A 21,524-nucleotide genomic window follows, 5' to 3' on the forward strand; every position below is an offset into this window, starting at 1 on the left:
CCTTTTTTTGCTGTTTCACTACTGAAATTAACTAACTGTTAGTATATTTGAAGGACGAAAAAAAAAACTGAAAAACACACACCTACATACAATCACTCTATTCAATCACTCTTGTAGAGCTAGTACATATATAAAAATACATATACATACATTGATCGATGCGAACAGTTAGTAGTAGTGCCCCATCGTGTGGTGGTGCTGGGCACGCGGGTTCAATGAGCATAATTTTCGATCTTTCTATATCATCATCCCACTCTCCTCCCACTTTCCTTCGGGATCGACTAGAGTGTTGTGTAAACACGGTGTTCGCAGGATACTTAATGAATATTTCAACGCTAATAATGTAATAATGTAGTCGTGTTTAAAGCACACACACATTCACTCGTGTTTGTAGATTTGCTCTTACGAGCAAACAGGAAAAAAGCTAACTTAGTGTTCAAAAAGGCAAGAAATATGGAATTTTTCTTATAATTGTAGAACTTTTTTTTATTTTTTGCTTACCCGGAACTCTTATTTAGCGTGATATATTGATACGAAATATCTGGATTAAATTGACTCTCTTACAAAAAAAGGAAGGAAGGAATGAAATAACAGCTTATTGCGTGTGCAACATATGTTCAATAACAGGAAAAGAAATTGCAGAACAAAGAACAAGAATTTATTTTATCATTATGGCCAAAATTTAGTTATTTATTGTTAGAGAAAAAAGTAAAGAATTGAAAATCATCATATCCGCCTGATGTGGGGCGTTACGCGTTATGCGTTACTGTAACGCACGATGAAAAACACACGTGGTGTTTGTTAAGGAAACAATCCTTAACGATCGCAGCAGGCTTGAAGGTGTTTTTTTTCCATAAAAAATATGTAATACGCACGTGAGTGCGTGCGTGTGCGCGTAAAAACCAACAGTTCCTTTTTCGTTCGATTGTGTTTCCGAATCGGTCCCAGTTTCGTTTTTTTTATTATCTAAAAAAGGGCACGCACGCACGTGTTTAACATGGAATTGATTATAGGAGATAATAAACAAAATCGGATGGCATTTTGAGACAAACGTTGCTGGCGAATCTGCTCAAACAACACAAGAAACATTACTAACGAATGGATTATTGGAACGTGAAACAAAAACGAAACAAAAAACAAAAAAGAAATGAAAATTCGATCAAATAAAGTAAGTTTAATTTAATGGTTGTTTTCGTAATATAAATGAAAATCCGTTTTATATTTTGCTACCTGTGTTTATTTGCTTATACTGTACATTTATCAAGGCGCGTTTTAGTGGCCCTCAATTCCGTCGTGGCTTTTTACCTCCCTTTCCTCCCTTACCACCCTTCCCATTGCTCGGTTTCAAGCGCTTCCTTACACCGTTAAACTGTTCCGTATCTTCCGCATCGGAATCATCCCCACCGCCACGCTTATCCTTGCCCGATTTGCTTGCCTTCCGCTCCTCGATGTCCCGCTGCTCGACGCGTGCCGTCCGGAGTGCTTCATTTACCCGCTCCTGCAGTGCCATCACTTCGTCCTGTTCGCACTTAAATTCGGGCAGCTTTTTACCGAGCAAATGCTCAATTCGCTGGTACAGCTCTACATCGTACTGCGTGACAAACGTGATCGCTTGACCGGCACGACCGGCACGTGCGGTACGCCCTACTCGATGGATGTAGTCCTTGCTGTGCATCGGAATGTCCAGATTAAGCACAACGTCCACGTGCGGGATGTCGAGCCCGCGGGAGGCAATGTCAGTGGAGATAAGGATTTGGCGGGCCTGTGATTTGAACTTGTTCAACGCCGCCAAACGCTTGTTTTGTGTCATCTGACCATGCAGTGGGACGGCGGCGAGTCCAAGCGCACGGAGCATCAGTGCCGTGCGGACCGTATTGTTACAAGTGCTGCAGAAAATCATAAAACTATTGCCGGCCAGCTCGTTTAGCACGTGCACAAGATAAACGTTCTTAAAGCGGGCCGGTATGAAAAGATAGTACTGAAGCAGTTTCTCCACCGTTTGGTACTTGCTCGACACTTCCACCTTGACCGGATCGCGCAAGGACGCCCGTTCGAGCTTTTTCACCTTCTTCGTCATGGTGGCACTGAACAGAAATGTGCGCCGTTCGCGTGGCATTACCTTTAGGATTTTGTTTACCTCCTCCTCGAAGTCCATGTTTAGGATGCGATCCGCTTCATCCATTACGAGGTATCTGATGGCTTTCAGATTGAAACCTTTCGTGTTTTCGAGATGATCCACCAATCGGCCGGGCGTGGCGATGATGATGTGTGGTTTGCGGGCAAGCTGAATTGCCTGCGTTACCAGATCCATACCGCCGACGATGACGCAGCACTTGACACCGATCATCGCACCGAGCGCTTCAAACTGTTCCGATATCTGATAGGCGAGCTCGCGCGTTGGTGTTAGCACGACGGCAAAATAGCGCTGCGGATTGTCCAGCAGCGACTGGAGGATGGGTAGCGCGAATGCGCCCGTCTTACCCGAACCCGTTTCCGCCAGCCCAATGATGTCCTTGCCTTGCAGTGCGAGGGGGATTGCTTCGCGCTGAATTTTGGACGGTGCTTTCCACTTGAGACCACGGCACGCTTGGCAAAGTATGTCAATGAGTCCCTATGGCGAGGAATTATCACTTAATACACAAACACAGAAAGGACAAGAGCAGCTTCCAACTTACCAAATCTTCCCACGTTTGTTTGTTTTCGGTACCATTCTCAGTCGGTTCGTTCTTCTCGGCATCGTCATCGCTACCGCCGGTACCGGAACCATTCCCCTGCTGGTCGGACGAATCTCCGTCCCCGTTAGCTGCAGCTCTTGCTGCCTCCTCCACATCGGACATATCGTCACTCTCCGAACTAGACATTTTAGCGAATAAGATTCAAAACAGGATCGGAAATGTGGATTTCTATTCTGTAAATCGAGAAACACACGGCAGAACGACGGAGAACAACGTGCACACCGATCGTAAATACAAACAGCTGTCAAGTGTGGTGCATTGGTTTATACGGCCGGGTTGAACTGCCTACACAGCAACTGCCCGAAAATAATCGAATTCGAGTGGTTGGCGTAGCACAGTGGTAAAGCAATAAATGTTATATTTTTCATATTCCTGTTTCATTTCGAACTGCAATTCAAATGATTAAATTTTAAAATACAATATAGAAACGATGCATCTACGTGCAGTCAGTTTTCCGATTTTTCTCTATTTTGTTCGCATCTGTGCCTTTGTGTGTGTGAGCACTTCTATTTTGAAAACACACACAAGGCGCCCCCATTTGACAGCACACCAAAGCTTTGACAAGTGAAAAAAGCCAATGGCGGATTTTCTAGCACCAGCTTTGGCGGGACAACACAACAGTGTGACAACAAGCATTCCGTTGTTGGCGGTATTATCCGATTCGTTGTAAAACGACAGGCGAATGTTGGTAAGAGTTCATTTGCAGTGCGATTAATGAACGTTGGGACAACTTTCACATTCCATGCGAAGCCCCCGCTTGTGCAGTCCTGTTACATGCCCGTACAAAACACTCCCAAATTCGGAGTCAAAGATTAGACGAAGAAGAAGCACATCCCGGGGGGTGGTCGCAATGGATTGAAATACGTTCCTTAATGAGAATGAATGGTTTAAAGATGTTTCGTTTTCTTTATCTTTCCATTCCCATCAACAGTACAACATGCCACGAAGATAAGCAGTTCCAGTACCAAATCTCAAAAAATGTTCGTGCGAAGGTACAAAGCGACGGATAGGGCACGGCACAACACACCGTATGTAAGGTAACAGGGTAGGCAGGGAAGGTAAACAAACGTTAACGAAGCCGCCAGCTTCTCTCCCCACAACCGGCCGTTTGATCATGAGCGAGAAAAAACCACCCAAACGGAGGAAAATCCGTGTTGTGAAGAAAAAGTCCTCCAATATTGCTGATCGCTCAACGAACCCGGAGGATGAAGATGATGGGGATTTTGAACCAACATCCAGCCGACGGTTCGACAAATCGTTGACCATGTTGACGCGCAGCGTCGTCAAGATGCTGCGGGAAACACCGGACGGTGTGCTGTATCTGCGTGATGTATGACCCCGAGCATAAGCAAGAAGCTACTCAAAAGTGTGTGGCATTTTTTATTCTGACAATGGCTTTTTTCTTCTCAATTTGCAGGTTTCATCGACGCTGTCCAACCGTCAGAAGCGACGCATTTACGACGTAACGAACGTGCTGGAAGGGATCGGGCTTGTAAAAAAACAAGTTAAAAACCACATCAAATGGATGTAAGTAGTGTTGGTTTGTTATTGTTGCTGGACGGAGGTGTGTACATCTGTCAAACGGAGCGTCAAATGGCGCGCTTCCAAACCCGCGCAAAACCCCAGAACAGCACATGTACATGTGCTGTAGCAGTAAGCAGGGTCACCACTCAAATGGCATGGTGGCAGATCGGAAATCGGGGTTCGCCGAAAAACCGGGAAAATTAATTTGTGTAATACTTTTGTATGGTTAGCATTAGCAAAGCATTTTCATTCACCATGGCTTTTAGTTTATAATTCGGGTATGTTGTGCGTACACGTTCTTTCTGGCTCGCTTGTTTTCTTCTTAATGTCTCCTTACATTGGGACCCACAAATCACGTGCGCAAGTCGAGTTGGCTTTTTTTTTCGCAGTTCGCTCGTTATTCCTTTGTTTTACAGTGTCTTTCACTAGTCTCCATCGATTCTATCGACAATCTGTCGAACATATTTCGTCAAGACTAGATTTTAAGAGACAACATTTTACAAGACGATATAAAAATACTTCTCACTCACTAAAAAACCTCGAAACGAGAACAAAAATATATGTGAATGCGTAAAAAAAAAACACGACATATTCTATAAATTTCAAAAGTATTGATTAAACCGCTTAAAATTCCCTTTTTCCTCACAACCGAACAACAAACAGAACAAATCGTGATTCAAGTAGCCACTCTGAATATGATACGAAGGTTTCCGCATACTAAAACTTGCGCCTTTTTATTCGCTCCCCACATGACAGCGGCGAAGAACCGACGACACAATCATGCCTCGGTACGGCACGCCAGATCGGGGTCAACATGCGAGTGCGCCGGAATCTGGAGCTACGTGAAGCGTACATCGACAGCCAGATAAAAGCCATCAGCAAAAGCACCCAGATGCTGCTGGCGGATAGTGCGATGCGATCGTACCTGTACATGACGAGCGACGATCTAACGTCCGTGTTTGGCGATAACCGTATACTGCTCGTGCTAAGTGAAGATGATGAACTAGAACGGCGCAGACAACCCATGTACCTAGGGAACTATGCACCACCACCAGGACCCATACCTTGCACCAGCAACAGCAGCATTGCCCTGCCATATGGTGGAAACACACGCCAAGTTTGGGTAAAATCACGACCAAACGGACCACCGTTATCGTTGATGGTACTAAAGGAACCGGCCGGATCGTGCTTTACGCGACCAAGCCGAAGGCCAGCCGTTCTTCGTGCCGGTGCCGAACCGCGGTACGTGAAGCTGGAAGAGGAGGATGACCACCTAGAAAGTACCGTACCGGAGCAGCGATCCCTTTCGTCCCGGGAGTTGGATGATTCGGACGAGGAAGAAGAGTACACAAAGACACAGCAGCGGGAACGACTCGCGCGGATACTGCTGGACAGCAGCGGGGACGATGTGCACCACAGCATGTACCGGCCGCACGGTTGGCGGAACCGAAAGAGAGAAACGCGCGGACTGCTCATACCGTTCATAATGATCAAACCGCGGTATTACGGAAGCTTCACGTTTTCGTTACTTCCGCACGAAGGTGTGTTCGACCTGTTCGGGTACCCAACGGTCAGCAGTAACCAAAGAGCGATGAGCGATGAACGAAGCCAACCGGTGTAAGGTACGGTGGTGATGGAAGCACACCGCTATAGGAGATGACTTACATTACGACGGTGACAAAAAAAAAACAGCAACATTTTTGTCCGTAGCAAGTTTTCTAGACTAATTTCTATCCAATAAGTTGCAGGCTGCTCCGAATTTTTTTCAAATTGTGTATAGAGAGAAGAGAGAGCGAGAAAAAGCGTGAGGAGTGCGTGTCTTTTCGTAAAAAATGCTCCATCTTCACTCCATACACTTCATCGTGATGTCGGGATACGTCTCTTTAAATTTTTAGATAAAACGGACATTAATCATCAGCGCAAGCGTCTTTCGATAAATAAATTATAGCTTTGACCCAGATTAAACTGTTCTGTTTTGAAGCGTTTTAAAATTGTGGACGTTGACGGTTTCCACGTTAAATGATTTTATCTTTTAAGTGGCTTAACAGGAGGGAGGAAATGTGGTAGTTAATTATTCAATTCCCATACAGCAATGACCGACACAACTGCCTAAGCTGTGCTGTGCTGATCAACGAGAAAAGGACTCAAAAACCTATGACGTCTTTTTTTACAAACGGTGCAAATGATTAATCGAAACGGGTATTTAGAAATATTTGGGAACATTTTTACGAAGTTTAATACTTATGAGATCCCGTCTGTTTTTCATTCTCAGTGTTTCTGGATGAGAAGTAGTCAAAATGTTGCCCAATTCATTGGTAAATCAGTTAAGTCGTTACAAATTGTGGAAAAATTTTGGCAGCAGACAATACGACAAAACTTCCCAGATACAGCGCTTTAATGCCTCTTTTTTGGTTCCAGAAAATTCAGTCCAGGAACTGCATTCCTCACACCGATCTACATGAGGTTCGACTGCACCTAATCCAGCCAGCGAGTTCGCTGTGTTCATCTAAGCCTCATCTCATCTTCATCTGCTTCGGAGTCGGGCTCTCTCACAGTTAGAGCCTCCAGCTTGACTGCTTGACTGATTAAGCAGCAGACGGCTTAAACACAATGAGCAGAGCTCGGTGCTTGGTGGTCTGGTGCTTTTGGCATTTCTGGAGAATCTGCCGCAGAAGAAAAATTTTATGGCACCGGTTCTTATAAACAGCATTCAGAATTGTAATCTGCTCACGGTAATGGGGTGTTGCTATGGGTGTTATTAAAAAAATAGTGTTAACACTCCGAAACGAATCTTCCTATAAGCGGCCACGTGGGGCAGCCCGAACTCGAAAGAGATGTTGAATTACAGGGCCCAGGGCATGAAATATGCCCAACGCCATTTCCGCGTAGGCGCCTCAGAACGGGGTAAATCTGCCTCTGCTAACGCTACTAAATATCAAAGATAATACACATATTTAAATGCTAGATGGACTTGCTTTGTTCAAATGCATGAAGGAGCTTGTTTGCGTCCCGAGGTTTTTTTGACGAGCGTCCATATATTTTTGTTCTTGTTCCGAGGTTTTTTGGCGCGTGAACAAATATTTTTCTTCATGCCCAAATTTATTTAATTAAAAAATTTCCAACTTAATTTTCAAAACAAATTTATATCGTCACGCGCTAAAAAAAAACATCGTCAAGAGAGCAAAACTCTATGAGAAATCGTAAAAAAAATCTCGAGATACCCTATCGTAGTTGCAGTTGCTTTGTGCCACACTGTACGTACCTTCCACGGCCCGAGGGCTTCTGCTTCGCTGCGTACCACTAGCAATGGGTATCTTTCGCCATCTGCACGTGTTTCTAGTGCTCTTCAAATGGTGTGCACTAATTCCTTACGTTCCTGAGCATGCAAGACCGCGAACGAGAAGGCGAGGATTTCGTTCCTATCTGTTTCGAATAGTCCTTGCACTGGTGGTGATTCTTGTCGTGACATATTTACGGGCAACCATCCTTACCGGGTACTCGCTGTTCTTAAACTTCTTATCGTACGTCATGTGGCTTCTTGCATCGACAGTCGACACGCTGGTGATAACTTTAATGCTCATTGCTAATGGATTGAACGTATCCAGCTTCGAAACGCTCGTCCAATTGCTCGATCGTATAGAACGCGCGATTGAAGCATGGTTGGCGGCCGATCGTAAAGAACGTTCCGAACCACCGTACCGTGTGCTGGCCCTACTGTCCCTGCTGCTCTGTATCGTGTATAATTGTTTCATTTTCTTGCGCAACTTTCAACCCGACATACATCTGGTACTACAGATACGTTGGGAGCTGTTGTTGACAGATTTGTACCTTTTTCATGTGCTGCTTTTACTGTTCGCAATAGGACAGTGTGCTGACCGTTTGCGATGGATGTGCTGTGACGCGATCGATCGTGACAGTGTGGGCGATTTTTGTGCGGTGCTGCAGTTAAGGGATGATCTGCTGCAGTGCGTCCAGTGCGTTAATCGTATCTACGCGGTACTGTTTCTGGGCGTTAGTGCGTCGTGGATCATTTCCATTACGTGCATAGTGTATTTCGACATCATATACAGTGATTTTCAGTTTAATCCGAAGGTAAATTTGTACATTTTTGACCACTTGCTGATGGTGGGATGGAGGAGTGCGCTTGTCGTGGGATTGCTGGCTATAGCAGGATCGGTTGCGGGAAAGGTAATTGATTGATTGGTAATTTTCGAAAATGTTCTTACGAGGACACTGTGTCCTAGCGATCCATCCAGTACCTGAGTGACAGGGTTTCGTTCCATGTAGTGGAATAGTACAATCTCTTACAATCCCTCCTAACTGAATTATAATGGAGTATTCCATTATATAATTGTAATGTTCCACAAAAAGTTTGCAATATTCCATATTCTACTTTAAATAATCCAGTGAATTATCCAAATGTTCCATTACATGGCACGAAACCTACTAGGCGTCTCCATTACAATTGTATTTGGGTAAAAATATCCTTTTATCTACTTATCAAACGACCATGAGACGTGAAGGACCTGCCAGGGATTTTTTTTTTTGCCATTTTAAACCGTCTGGACTTTTCTTTTAATCAAAGCCGAATGGTCAATCATACTGAGAAATGTGCGGTGAAACGTTCAGGATGGGATTTGACACCAGTCCTATCGGATGAAACGTTAACCACTTTTAAAACATCGGATCATATCTACCGTACACATTAGCGAGTGTAGTAAAGACAAGTACGATTATGAAGTGCGAAAAATATGGAAATGAAATGTTTCATGTGCTTTAACATTTACTTAAAGCGACTTGCGGTAGCGACCATCGGAAAATAATTCTTAAAACATGTACTGATAAACATACGAAGAATTGGGACGAAGGCACGTCTGGGCTATGAGAATATTGGAATGAATAATAGACTGTGTATCGATCTTTGACGAGACAAATTCAACAGTCGAAAAAACTTAAAAAAGCAAGATGTTTCACAACGACGCTCTATAAATATGATGCAAAACACAATTGATAGTCCAGGGTGGATTGCCAGGACACAGCGTTATCGCAACTTAAAAATCTACAAAAACAAGTTTTTCAAAACTAAGCTGCAGATTTTAATTTGAAGGAATTCAAAGAGCGTCTTGGCGATAAGAACATTGTTTCGACTGAAATGGCTTTAGCTGACTAATTAAACATGTTATCTTTCACGCCTAAGGTAAAAAAGATAACGCAACTAACGCAACACTGCGGAATTACTTCCCTTCGCAATAGACGGTTGGCCAACATGATCGATAAGCTGCTCATCAAGTGCCATTTTCAGGACATTAGTTTCACCGTGTACGGATTGTTTCCCATCGACAACAGTTTAAACTATATGGTGAGCACATTTTGATGGGGTTTTCCATTGTTCTAAAGTATTGCTAAACAAGAGTATCGTTTCGCTTACAGGTTGTTAGTTCGATCGTAACATACCTTGTGATTATCACCCAGTTTCGTCAGTTGGAAATTGAAAATGAAAAAAATGTTCCAGGAATGGGCGAGCATTTCTAGTCCGGAGATGATACGACCATGAACACGAGTAGTAACTGGAGTAATTTCCAGTTAGCTGCTTTTATACAGGAGTGATTATTATTATTATTAAGGTTGGATGAGTTTAAGGAAGAATGAAAATCAAAGCCGTGATCCGCAAAGTTAAAGCTGACCATAGCACGAAGCAGAGGATCTTTCCGACCATCCGCAGAGCGCCTATTAGGGATAAATAAAGGAGGACAAGGGCGAGAAGAGGGCTGGAAGGTACATAGAAGTGGATAGAGGATAGGAGAGCAGGAGAATATAGGAGATTGTGAAGATTGCAAACGAAGAAAGAGGATTGAGCTAGTAAGCTCTTGCAGAGAGCGTAAGCCTAGCAGTTGACATCTGGACTCGTAAGGAGGTAGAACAGAGGCCGAATCACCCAGCCATTTAGTAGTGGAAAACCTGATGAAAGACCGCTCAATACGAGGTACAGAAAATTGAATAGTACTCCAGCAATGGCCTGGCCAACGAGCAGAACAGAACCTTGATGCTCTAATGGGTCGGAAAAATAGCTGGCCACACGTTTCAACAAATTAAGTCCGAAGAACTAAGACCATAGTGAATCCAAAAATCTGGGACATTGATGACCGAAACACGATTTACACCGATTCCACTGAGGAACATACGAACGCCATAAGGGAACATGAAAGGATTTCGGGAACGACTAAATGAAATGGAATTACATTTAACAGGACAGAGTGTAAGGGAATTACGAGAACACCAGGATGTAAACCAATCAAGGATATTTTGAAGCGTATAGGAGAGATCATTAATAAAAAGGACAAACAACAGAGGGCTACGGACACTTACTTGCGGTAGTCTAGATCCGAAAGAAAAAGGGGAAGAGAGGATCGATTTCATCAGATAAAAAGGAACACAACAATGAAACAATACGGCAATTGACTCCAAGAAGTGACAATTTATCTAATAATAAGGAATGGGGAACTCAAAAGCCGATTTAAAATCAGAGTAGATTGAGTCGACTTGCGGAGCTGAATCGAGTTGGGAGGATAATGATGTGATCAGTTTAATAAGGATTAGCCTTACAACGAACGATTCCTTACATGTGTCAGTTAACCAAGTCACGGAAACCTGATTTCTGGAAAACCTGATATTCTAAACAAATGGGCAACACCCGGGTTAGTCAGCTTCTTCTATATGGATGCAATATGGTAATGAAAATTAAGTTAACTCTTGTTCTTTTTAATAGTGTCGTTCGTTTTAATAGTGTTAAATAAATCGTTTTAATTTTGAGCATGTTTTTGACATTTACTTGATTGAGCGCAGTGCCGATATACAGCCTGCAGTTATAAAGTTGCTCCCTTTAGCATTGGCATCATGAGTGGGAAGAATCCGCTCATCGTTCATGCTGGTGCTCATTCCCGTAATGGCATCTTGAACATCCCATTTTTGATGAAGTCGAGTTCTTCACTTATTAGTTAATGGTTTCTGTCTAGGTTCACCTCAAGCGGATAAGACTATGTCCCGAGATCAAGCAGAGCCACACCCAGTGGCGGATTAACCTCAGCAGGCGGCCGCCAGGGGCCTCAACGGCAGGAGAAGTCGCGAAAATCCACATGAATATCCAGGTTGGGGTGTAGGTGACCATCGCGAACACCATAGATGTGCTCCCTGATGCGCTCCAGTAGAAACAGATGATAGCAGAGACGATCAGGATAATCCTTACCTTTATTTCTATGGGTCTCGATATCCATTAAGTCTCAGCGCATAACGCACAATGTTGAGCTAGTGCATACCGCTCTCCGAGATGAGCGTGAGCGGATCGTTCCGGTCAGTCACAACAGCTGACCCAACACTAGTTGTATTCGCTGGTTTCACTAACTAAACATTAGCCCAAGACGTGGAAAATGCCACAAGGACGAGATTGTTCAACTGCACAACAACCTTACTATAGTGAAGCGCTTTCGGCTTGTAGCAAGAGCACTCATTTTAAATAAGGATAATATGATGATGTATGGACACAAAAAGGGCTGGAAGGTACATTTATAGCATAATATCGCTCAAGTGTGAGCAATTTCGGACGCTCTCAAGTCAATAAGCGATCGAAGCGCACAATAAACTCTTTTTTGCTGTAAACTAGTTGCTTTGAGAGGGTTTGAATGGGAATTTTAGTTACAATAGTAACGAAACTCCCCATTCACCCCATTTATCTCAGTTCAATGCGTTTTAATTTTTTTTTTATCTTCTACTACTCACATTTACATTGTAGCAAAATCTCACCATACACTGTTATTTTTCCCTGTCTAACATTTCGGAACCTAATTGTACTTTCTCGAGCTGCTCCCTACCCCTGGGAGCTACGATATTTGCATGAGCCTGATGTAATGTGGTGTTGTTTGTGTGTGTGTGTGTGTGTGTGTTTGACCCTAACTAAAGTGTGATGTACCGCAAACACAACAGCCTTTTTGTATTCTCTCTTTGATTTTGTATTACCAGCATGCATGACCCATAACGAGCATGGATGCAAAATCAAAGCGTTATTTAGATAAGATCAACTCCGTCGTACATCAAAAATAAAAACATTCGACTGTATAGCGTAGCGTATATAGCCAATTAGCTAGGGTTCACCTAACCTGTTTCAAAATGTTAATGCCGAGCATTAATGTACACATCCTATATAAGGCAATACACCATACTTTTCACATACATTTATAACAGCAACGGTCTCGCAATATATCCAACAAATCACTAAATCTACTAACGATGTCTAAAGCTATAAAAAAACAGATTAATATTATCGCTTACATTGTAGCCTAGGACAAATTATTCGCTTCCGCTAACGCTCGTTCGTGGATGAAACAAGTTGACAAATGAACGCATTAAAGCAAAGTACGCTTAAACAAGAACATAAAGTAAAAGAAGGAGAGTAGAGTAGGAAAGAATGCTAACAACTCTTAACAAAAATTTAATGACGACAGGCTTAACGTAAACGTAGAAAAAGGAGCTTATATGGTGTGCCAAAACAAAAATTGATACGATAGAAAAGCTTACGTTTGGTAAGATTTAGATAATAAAAACTCATAACTCATACCTCAACACCAACAAACAACGAGCGAATAGACTAATTAGACTTTTTTTTGTGTCGGTCGGTGATCCGAACATGGTCAGCAACTGGAGTTGTGGACTTGCCACTTCACTGAGATTATGGTAACGTCATTTTTTATTGCATTGCAAACACCTGATTTGATTGGGAGCTCATCCTTAGGTTTTAATCTCGAACCGCTGCAGAAGGCACTGTTTCTTACATTGTGTGTACTACTATCCGTAATTTGAGCGTATTTTATCACGTCAGGCGATAAGAAAATGGAAAATAGCAGTTATGCGTGTGTGTGTGTGTCAGTGATTAATTTCATAATATGCTCTAGCTTGCCGCCTTTAGTGTAGTAAGAAACATAGTACCAAAACAATCCTACCTTCTCTTCGATGCACTCTTTTGAACATTATTTTTATGCTTGAAGGTTTCAAAATTGTGTTCCATATTATAACAAAAAAAAAAAAAAAAAACAGGATAAAGGAAAACAAAAACAGAAAAACAGGACAGGGAAAAACAAGCAACAAACTATTATGATCGATGGGGACTTGTTTCGGTGCTACTGCCACCACGACTGCTTCCCTTTCCGGAGCCACGCGGCACGAGACAGTTGCTGCTCGAATTGGAGATCGCCTTAAGTACCTCCTCCTGCAGTGAGCTTGGAGGATCCGACAGGACATCCGTCGTCGTGGACAGCTGACGTAGCTGATTAGAAACAGCTAAAAATAAAGGATAATGTTAAAAATTATCTTTCTATCTAATAGTGCGGAGTGTCACTTCAATAAAATGATTTTCCGTTCAATCCTGAAAAATGAGTGATTTCCAAGCACAATAAGCATTCCCAGGCGTGAATGTACCGAACAGATTTTATTAATCAATTCCACTTGTTTAACCTTTTTTTTTCAATAGGTATTCATTAGTTAATTTTTTATTTTAATTAAATTATTATGCGTGACGGCTGGACGCCATATTATCAGTTTTGGATTAGTCCTCAAAATTTTTACTTTTTTTTAATTTACAGGGAATTAAAGAAAAACATACAGGGAAAAGCAAATGATTGGGTGAGGCGATATTTTTTTTTTTTTGAGAATAGCGCATGCGAATACTCGACCAACTATACAGTAAACACCCAATACTTTAGCGATTCATCCAAAAACGATATAGAAGTACGTGCAATTGATATGGGATGTTTGACTAGACAGGTGGTTAAAATGAAGGGTATATATAAGTCGGTTAGAGAGTAGAAATATGTTAACAATATTAAACATTGATTTCAGAAAGCTTGGAAGATGCTCAGAAGGATTCTTGGTCCCGTATATGTGGCCCAGTATATGGAGGAGCCACTACAATGACGAGCTCTACGAGCTGTACGATGAACTCTCACTCTTCACCGTACGACCTAAGCCGTAAAGTCTTTTTAGGTCGTCCATATGGACAGAGGAGGCGTGGTAGGCCCAAATTGTGATGGTAAGATGTAATTGATGATTCCGCCAGAAAGGCTGGAATAATGGACTGGCAGACGACGGCGCTGGACTGCGAGCGGTTTAGGGGATTTCTGCAGCAGGCTAAACCGCGAAGCGGTTGTAGCGCCAGAAAAGTAAGTAAAGCGATCCAATTACGTGGTTATCAGTAAGTCTAGTAAAGCCAGCCATTCAATGGCCGGCGTGATTATAGCAGAGTGAAAAAAAGTTGAATAAATGGATAAATATGGATGGAATTGATTTATAGTTCATGAATTTTAAAATGGATCAATAATCCCGAGTCATGCAGCAAGTTCACTAATATTTTTTGCGTAGAAATTTCAGATTCTATTTAAAAAAAAATTCTAGAGAGGCAAATGTAGTCTCGGAAATTAAAAACCTCTATGCATAAACACTAAAAAATGTCATAGACATATGATTTGACTACACAAAAATAAATCACAACTGAGAACGAATGATCGAGCGGAAAATGGTAAAACAAATAAATCATTCCTTACCAGGCCTTAGCTCTACCAATGAACAGTGCTGATCGACCCACAGCTGGCTAGTGCGGTACATCTCATCCATGCTCGCGACGGAAACCGTCTGGTTGTAGGAATTCAGCAACGGTTCGAAGATCAACCCGAACTGTAACACGGTGAGATGGGTTATTATGCCATTTGAAGTGACAAAGCAAAACATTTTTCATTCCGACTTACGATCCAGAATTTCCAGTTCTCCAGCGTTCGCTGTCGGACGTAGTGGTGGTACAGTTCCTTCACGCGACCGGTTCGCTGGCGGGACACGGGTGCCCCACTGGCAGGCAGTGCGGTATGAAGGTTGCTACAATCACGAATGGGGAACCGATTAAAGAATAGTCGAATAGTGTGAAGTCGAGATTTGCATTAAAGCGCTTTCTTACTTTAATGAATTATTCAACTGATCAATCTCCCGGCGCAATGCATCCATCTGATCGTTAGCGGACGTGCGTTCCGAGCGCAGCTGCTTGATGTAATCGGCACCCTTCTGCAGCATGGCCGCTTTACTTAGCTATTGCGTATAGAAGGAAGAAGAGAGAAGAACGAAAGGGTATAATTAATACAGGAATCTCTGTCCACCCCAACAACAAATCGGCACTAACCTTCGCATTCGGATTCTGCTGCAGCTGCGGTATCAACGAGTGCAGCGTATCGAACCCATTCTTTATGTTGTAGCGACGCTTTTGTTCCGCGTGTATGTGCCCGGTACGACGCTGGCTATCGCTGCGCGGAAACTTACTACCGGCTCCGCCTGCACTATTGCTGCCGCTACCACCCAAACTGGTCGGCGACATGGGACCGTCCGTGTCGTGTGCCGAATCGGGTGAAAGACTCTGCTGCGATAGCGACATGCCGGTAGAGGAGGCAAAGTTTAGCACAGAACTGTGGCTCGTTTGGGGTCGCATCGTACTGCTGCTGGATGGACCGGGTGTTGCACTGGACATTTGGTGGTGATGGTGCTGTTGCTGCTGTTGTTGCTGTTGCTGTTGTTGTTGCTGCTGCTGTTGTTGTTGTTGCTGCTGTTGTTGTTGCTGCAGCTGATGCAACTGAAGCTGTGAGGATGATGGAGAAATGGTATTTCCCATCGACATCGTTTGGAACAGACTCGTCTGTTGCTGTTGCTGTTGGTGCTGCTGATGTTGCGACGAAGACTGCGTTAAGGTACTTATGGCACTTGATGATGTACTGTGTGATTGTTTACTCAGTAAGGTACTTGCGTCTGGAATTGAGAGAAGAAAAAAACGCACAATTAAGTATCACGTTCCTGTTTCCAACTGAACCAGTTAACTTCCATCACGCATGCTTACTATTAGCGTTTTTTTTTTTACTTCGTAATGACGGCCAGGCCGCATTCCTTAAAATCTAATCTTATAGCTAGCTTCACAATTCTTCTAATGTTGTCGCTGGCGACCCTGACGCCTATAATACGCGTGGAGCCGAAAGCCACAAAAATCCTGTAAGTATTACTGCGGCTACGAGTCCAGACATTCCGCCAACGGCAAGGTCGCCAGTTACGACTTTAGGATCTCCTAAAGCAATTGCTGTCGTTTCTTAGGCCAAAATAGCAACCCGCGCATTGTCAACACTATCGTTGCAAACGTATAAAACAAACATAAAAAATTAAGATGTAAAAATAGATAAACATAACAGACTCCAATTCACTAATCAGACGATAGTGCGTAATATCTATGGGAAGGGAAAGGGATCAAAGGACAATTCCCATTTTTTGGGGAAGAAAAACGCGCTTTCGTAGTCCTTCTGTCTCAGGATATCGGACATTGGATTGGCCTGTAGAGATACAAAATCATGATATAAATTCAAGATTTCGCACTAGATTCTAAGCGTCTCCAGCAGCGATATGAAATTTTCCATTACTAGTAGGTTGGATACTGTACTTACTTTTTAGGACATATTACTTTTAGGGACATACTATTACTTTTAGGGAAACGGATACTTACTATTAGTGGTTAAAAGTTGGGCAAGCAGCGCACTATTGGTAACGTTGAGCATCGGTTCACTGGAGGTGGCGTGCAGTGTCGGCGACATGTGCTGCGAGTTTCCTCCACCACCACCGGACATTGCCGTACTGCCGGATCCCACCATTCCCATCCCGCCCGGGCCCGTTATAACACCCGTCTGTTGCTTCATGATCATCGAGTTGCTGCGTGTGCGCAACTTCGCGTTGGCCTTCTGTGTGGACTGATGGTACCGAGGCATGGCAAAGTTTTCCGCTTCCTTCGGTGGCAGCGGAAACGTTGCATTGATCGGAAGACTGTTCGAGCGGAACATTTCTTTGGTGGGATGCGGTGGATGACGTTTGGCTTGGGTTTGCTGCTGTTGCTGCTGAAGGCCACCACCCGATTGGATAATCGATTGTTGCTGCTGTTGCTGCTGTTGAAGCTGAAGATCTTGCAGCTGCTGTTGCGATTGCTCTAAAGCGTTCGATAGTCCGACGGGTGCACCGGAACCCGAGCTCATACCGATTGCCGTGGATCCCCCCGAGGAACCGGATGTAGCCTGCAGTAGTGTACCGTGCGGCGGGGACGAGTGACGCATTGATCGCACTCCGCTAGCGTACGAACCGCCGGCACCGACCGTTTGCGAGGGAATCTTGTACGGTTGCGGTTGGTGTCCGTGGTAAGATTTGTAGCTACTTCCCGACTGTGATGCATGCAGACTACCGGGCGGAGAGTGCTGCGAAGCCAACATTTGGTTATAGTTTGGCCCGGTCGGCATTGAGGTTGAGCGGGGTTGTGGTGGAGCTGGTTTTGCTTGCGGCAACGCCGGTACCGGCAGCGATTGGCTGTGTGTCAACAGCTTAGAGTTGAGGCTTTGCATGAGCATTACCGACCCGCCGGACACGTTCGGTTGCTGTGCCACAGATGTACCACCAGTGCCGCCCATTTGTGATGGTGTCCGTATGTTGCTACTACCATTACCACCAGCGCTGGATGCACCGGGACTGTTGGAGAGATTGACAGGATTGCTAGTTGCGTTCTGCAAAGCGGAATGGTTGTAGTGTAGCTGCATACTACTGGGCGTTAGGGATGATGGGATGGTACCCGAACCCATCTGAAGAATGCCCGAAGTGGAGGATGAGGAGGATGCGGAAGCGGCGGCAGACGAAGAAATCACATTCTGGAAACCAACGGAAGTGTTACTACCGTAGGGACTGGATGTCCCAAGGACCGCACTATTTGCGCCCGTTTGTCCCATGTGTGGTTGCGAAACCATGTTGTATGCCATCGTTTGATGGGGCGTCGGTGGGTATTTAGGGTCGTAGTTGTGTTTGGCGTATCCACGGGAAAATTTGGATTTAACACTGCGCGCCAGCTCGTCGTTACTGGCACTACCACTGGCAAGCGACGAATGCTGCTGATGTGATTGAGCCGATGCCACCTGACCTAAACCGAGCGATGTGGCTAGAGACGCAGACGTCTGGCTATTGCTACTCAGGCTAGCACCACCAATAAGCTGATCGGACAGGTACGAATCGATTGCGTTGCTAAGCTGCTGGGCAATGGAAGATTGTACCGAGGAGGAGGCTGATGATGATCCACCGCCACCCGACGGTTGCAAGGTTTGTGCATAGATCTTTGCCGAGTATTGAATGCCAGGCGGTGGCTGCTGCTGTATACAGCCGGTTGCTTGGTGCGGCTGGTTCGTCTGTTGGTTGGTGCCGGAGACTGCCAGTGTCTCCGGCGTTTCCTGTATGCTACTACCTGTGTTGGTTAGTTGGTTGGACCCTTCCGAGATAGAAAATGGACGAGTAAAGTAAGTTAGTGCAAGCGGAGCTGCGAAATGGTTTGGGTGGTGTACATACCGAGTGGATAATTGTAATCGATCGCTTTCAGCAGATCGTCTGATGCTTCTTCCGGTACTGGGGCTAGTCGCGAGAAGTTCAGAAAGTCTAGATCCAAATCCATCAAATCATCTAGGTTTGGCTGTAGCGGGCCCAAGCTGGGCTGGATGAAGTCGGCCCGCCCCGCGCCACGAGCTGCAAGAAGTACAAATTAGTTCAATTTGAAGTTCTTGGGATTACGCTTTGCACGTGCGCTTACCTATCTCTCTCGAATCGGGAAACGGATACTGGGCTAGTGTAGAGAACAGCGTATCCGTGGGCATATTATCGGTGATCATAAATATATCATTACTGATCGGAGACCACTCCAAGAAGTCTAATTCGCTATTCTGTAATAAAAGAGAAAATAAATACTTGATTACTTTAAAGAGAATTTTTTTCCTGGATAAATTTAACTATTTATATGTAAATTCTGTTAATCATGTAAAGGGTGGCCCGGCGGTGAGGCGAAAGCCGATCTTGACATGGCAGAACTGGGGATCAAAGCTTATCCGGGGACCGTCCCTCCGTAGTGAGCACTGACTATCCAACTAAGTGGCATCAGCGTGTATTGTAAGCCATTTGACGGCTGGCCTGACCTCCTAGTAGTAGGTCGTTAACCCAAGATTAGCATGTCAGTAACGTTTTTAGGAAGAAATCGGTCAAGGTTTTTACAATAAAATGGATTTGAGCATACTTCGTACTAGATCTTCATTATTATTTGAATGCTCCCGGTCCTATTAATAACGTTAGTAAATACAATGCAATTATATCAATCGACCAGCTGGCTCTATTTTTCCCACGTGTTTGTTGAGGTAAATGTTTAATGAATTTATGTGTTTGCTCTACGGGTCCTCGTATCCCACTTACAAACACGTAGTGGAATTTTCTAACAGTTCGTATAACAGTCAGTATTACTTCCGTGTTCATTTCAGTAACTAATAAACATGCCCGTCACGGACAACCTGCATGTCCTAATACGTTGTTTGCGGTTTTTGGGTCTACTTTCGATACAAGAGATTCAACGCAATGATCGATCAACGAAACCCACGTTTCAAAGTACCTCCCATGCGGCCCTCAAGTGTGTGATACTCTTCGTTGCAGCCGTGCTGGGCAGTGGATATTCAATTTATTGGAGCATTAAAGATAATTCCTTGATGGTGCTTGAGATCGATCCCGGAACTATTTGGACATTGGTGTATATTGTGCATAATTTTACCCTTTGTGGGGTATGTTGTTCTCTTCCGTGGCAGACTTTCCGACAGCGAAAACGACTTGCGGACGCTATGAACGCTCTTCTCCAGAATGAGATTAATCTAATCGATGTTACTGGCAATGCCACTGACTATCACATTGTCAGCTTGCTTGCGTCCGTAATCGTATGCAAAGGAATAGTGGCGCATTTCCTTTTTCAAATACTGTACATCAATACATATTACCATTCTAAGAAATCGTTTATCCCGATATACATTGGCAACTGTATATTTATGTACGTTGATGCCGGGATTGAATTTGTCTTTGGTTTGTGCGATTGTCTATTGCTAATTGCTTGCCTTCAACTGAAACGTTTAGTACGCATTGCAAAGACTCTTGGTGTAGGTATTCAGGCTGATCGTTTGCTTCAGTTGTACGCTACCATTTACTACAAAATTCTCATTCTACTGGCGAACAACTTGAGCCCTTATTTCGGTTTATTGATTGTGCTGCACTGTTCGTACGTGTGCTTCGAAGTAGCGATCTGTATACTGGACCTGTATCGTCTTATTGTGAGTAGAGCAATGTTCGACGGTGTGGTTTTGAGTTATATAATTTGCCCGTTGATAGATGTTCAAAAATTGATCGCATTATTTCTACTCAGCGAACGTGTCAAAACAATGGTAAGTATTTCATAAATAAATGATGCAAAAATTAAGAATATGTAATAATTTGCCTGTATAATGACTTATGTTTTGTTAGTACTGCTACAAACAACACCATTTTCAGCTCGTAGTCATTTTTTTATTCAAGGACTGGGCAACTATTTAATGCCTAATGTACGTCCATAGCTTCTAAGAAGATCGTTGCTGAAGCTTGAAAAAAATGTTGCATACTTCCAGCCGCGCATTGCATCGACTAACTAAGCAAAGTGTCGTTGAGGGTCTAAACACAAGAGTATTTCTATGCATAAAATCGTCGTATAATCTCTTTATAACTGAGTACGAACTAACTATCATGAAGGTGAGGAAAACAGTCAGTTTACCAGTCAGCAATATAACTTTGACGTTAGTGAAATAATTTATTCAATCCCTAATCGGCTTACAACAGGACCCGTCTCACAAAACTGTCACAAAAAAAAAACTCGAATATAAATAAACATATTTGTTCGCTGCGAAATTATGAATGAACAATCTAACAACTACCATGGTTCATCCCGCTCAATGTGACTGGCCAGTAGGGAGGCATGCACGTGTGCGACAACTTGTACGTTTTAATACGCTGTTTGCGACTGATCGGTTTGCTTACCGTTCAAAAACACATCGACGACAATTCAATCCCTTCGTTCAGAAGTGTTCACAATGCAACATTGAAGTTCGTCCTTCTGTTTTTCGCATCCGTATTGGGCAGCGGATATCTAGTGTATTATAGAATTTTACAATACGGTGCTCCTTCCGATGCAGAAGGAAGCATTTGGCAATTAGTGTACATTGTGCATAACGCAACGTTTGGTTTTGTTTTGTGTGTTCTACCATGGCAAACGTTTCGGCAGCGCCATCGACTGGCAGACGCTATGAATGCACTGTACGAAAATGAGCTCAGATTGATCAATCTTACCGGAGT

General features: G+C 43.7%; 4 protein-coding genes across 4 annotated transcripts in view; 2 read left to right on the forward strand and 2 right to left on the reverse strand.

The window, feature by feature from the left end:
- LOC126563861 (MLX-interacting protein) overlaps window positions 1–21,524 on the reverse strand; it is a 92,659-nt gene that overhangs the window by 29,623 nt on the left and 41,512 nt on the right. The window contains exons 5-12 of the mRNA XM_050220640.1: window positions 18,928–19,057; window positions 18,690–18,863; window positions 16,825–18,612; window positions 15,469–16,085; window positions 15,250–15,377; window positions 15,047–15,170; window positions 14,846–14,975; window positions 13,398–13,586 (exon numbers count right to left, since the gene is read on the reverse strand). Of these exons, the coding sequence (XP_050076597.1) occupies window positions 13,399–13,586; window positions 14,846–14,975; window positions 15,047–15,170; window positions 15,250–15,377; window positions 15,469–16,085; window positions 16,825–18,612; window positions 18,690–18,863; window positions 18,928–19,057 (3,279 nt within the window). The 3' untranslated portion in view covers window position 13,398. The remainder of the gene's footprint in view (window positions 1–13,397; window positions 13,587–14,845; window positions 14,976–15,046; window positions 15,171–15,249; window positions 15,378–15,468; window positions 16,086–16,824; window positions 18,613–18,689; window positions 18,864–18,927; window positions 19,058–21,524) is intronic.
- The window catches only part of LOC126565109 (peptidyl-prolyl cis-trans isomerase E), a 68,127-nt gene that overhangs the window by 24,076 nt on the left and 22,527 nt on the right, over window positions 1–21,524 (forward strand). The window lies entirely within an intron of this gene.
- Window positions 1,283–2,861, reverse strand: LOC126564546 (probable ATP-dependent RNA helicase DDX47). Its single transcript, XM_050221624.1, has 2 exons — window positions 2,676–2,861; window positions 1,283–2,611 (listed from the first exon to the last, which is right to left on the reverse strand). Exons 1-2 carry the CDS (start codon window positions 2,859–2,861, stop codon window positions 1,283–1,285), a joined length of 1,515 nt encoding a protein of 504 aa, XP_050077581.1.
- LOC126564806 (transcription factor E2F5) lies at window positions 3,835–5,880 on the forward strand. Its single transcript, XM_050221918.1, has 3 exons — window positions 3,835–4,065; window positions 4,153–4,262; window positions 5,016–5,880. Exons 1-3 carry the CDS (start codon window positions 3,850–3,852, stop codon window positions 5,878–5,880), a joined length of 1,191 nt encoding a protein of 396 aa, XP_050077875.1. The 5' UTR covers window positions 3,835–3,849.

This window comes from Anopheles maculipalpis, chromosome 3RL (assembly GCF_943734695.1).
Source record: "Anopheles maculipalpis chromosome 3RL, idAnoMacuDA_375_x, whole genome shotgun sequence".
Classification (NCBI taxonomy): Eukaryota; Metazoa; Arthropoda; class Insecta; order Diptera; family Culicidae; genus Anopheles; species Anopheles maculipalpis.

Coding starts and splice junctions, on each gene's coding strand:
- LOC126564546 (XM_050221624.1), bottom strand. CDS start 2,861: ATGTCTAGTTCGGAGAGTGACGATATGTCCGATGTGGAGGAGGCAGCA. Junction 2,612..2,675: donor AACAAACGTGGGAAGATTTG/GTAAGTTGGAAG, acceptor TCCTCGCCATAG/GGACTCATTGACATACTTTG.
- LOC126564806 (XM_050221918.1), top strand. CDS start 3,850: ATGAGCGAGAAAAAACCACCCAAACGGAGGAAAATCCGTGTTGTGAAG. Junction 4,066..4,152: donor GTGTGCTGTATCTGCGTGAT/GTATGACCCCGA, acceptor CTCAATTTGCAG/GTTTCATCGACGCTGTCCAA. Junction 4,263..5,015: donor AAAAACCACATCAAATGGAT/GTAAGTAGTGTT, acceptor CCCACATGACAG/CGGCGAAGAACCGACGACAC.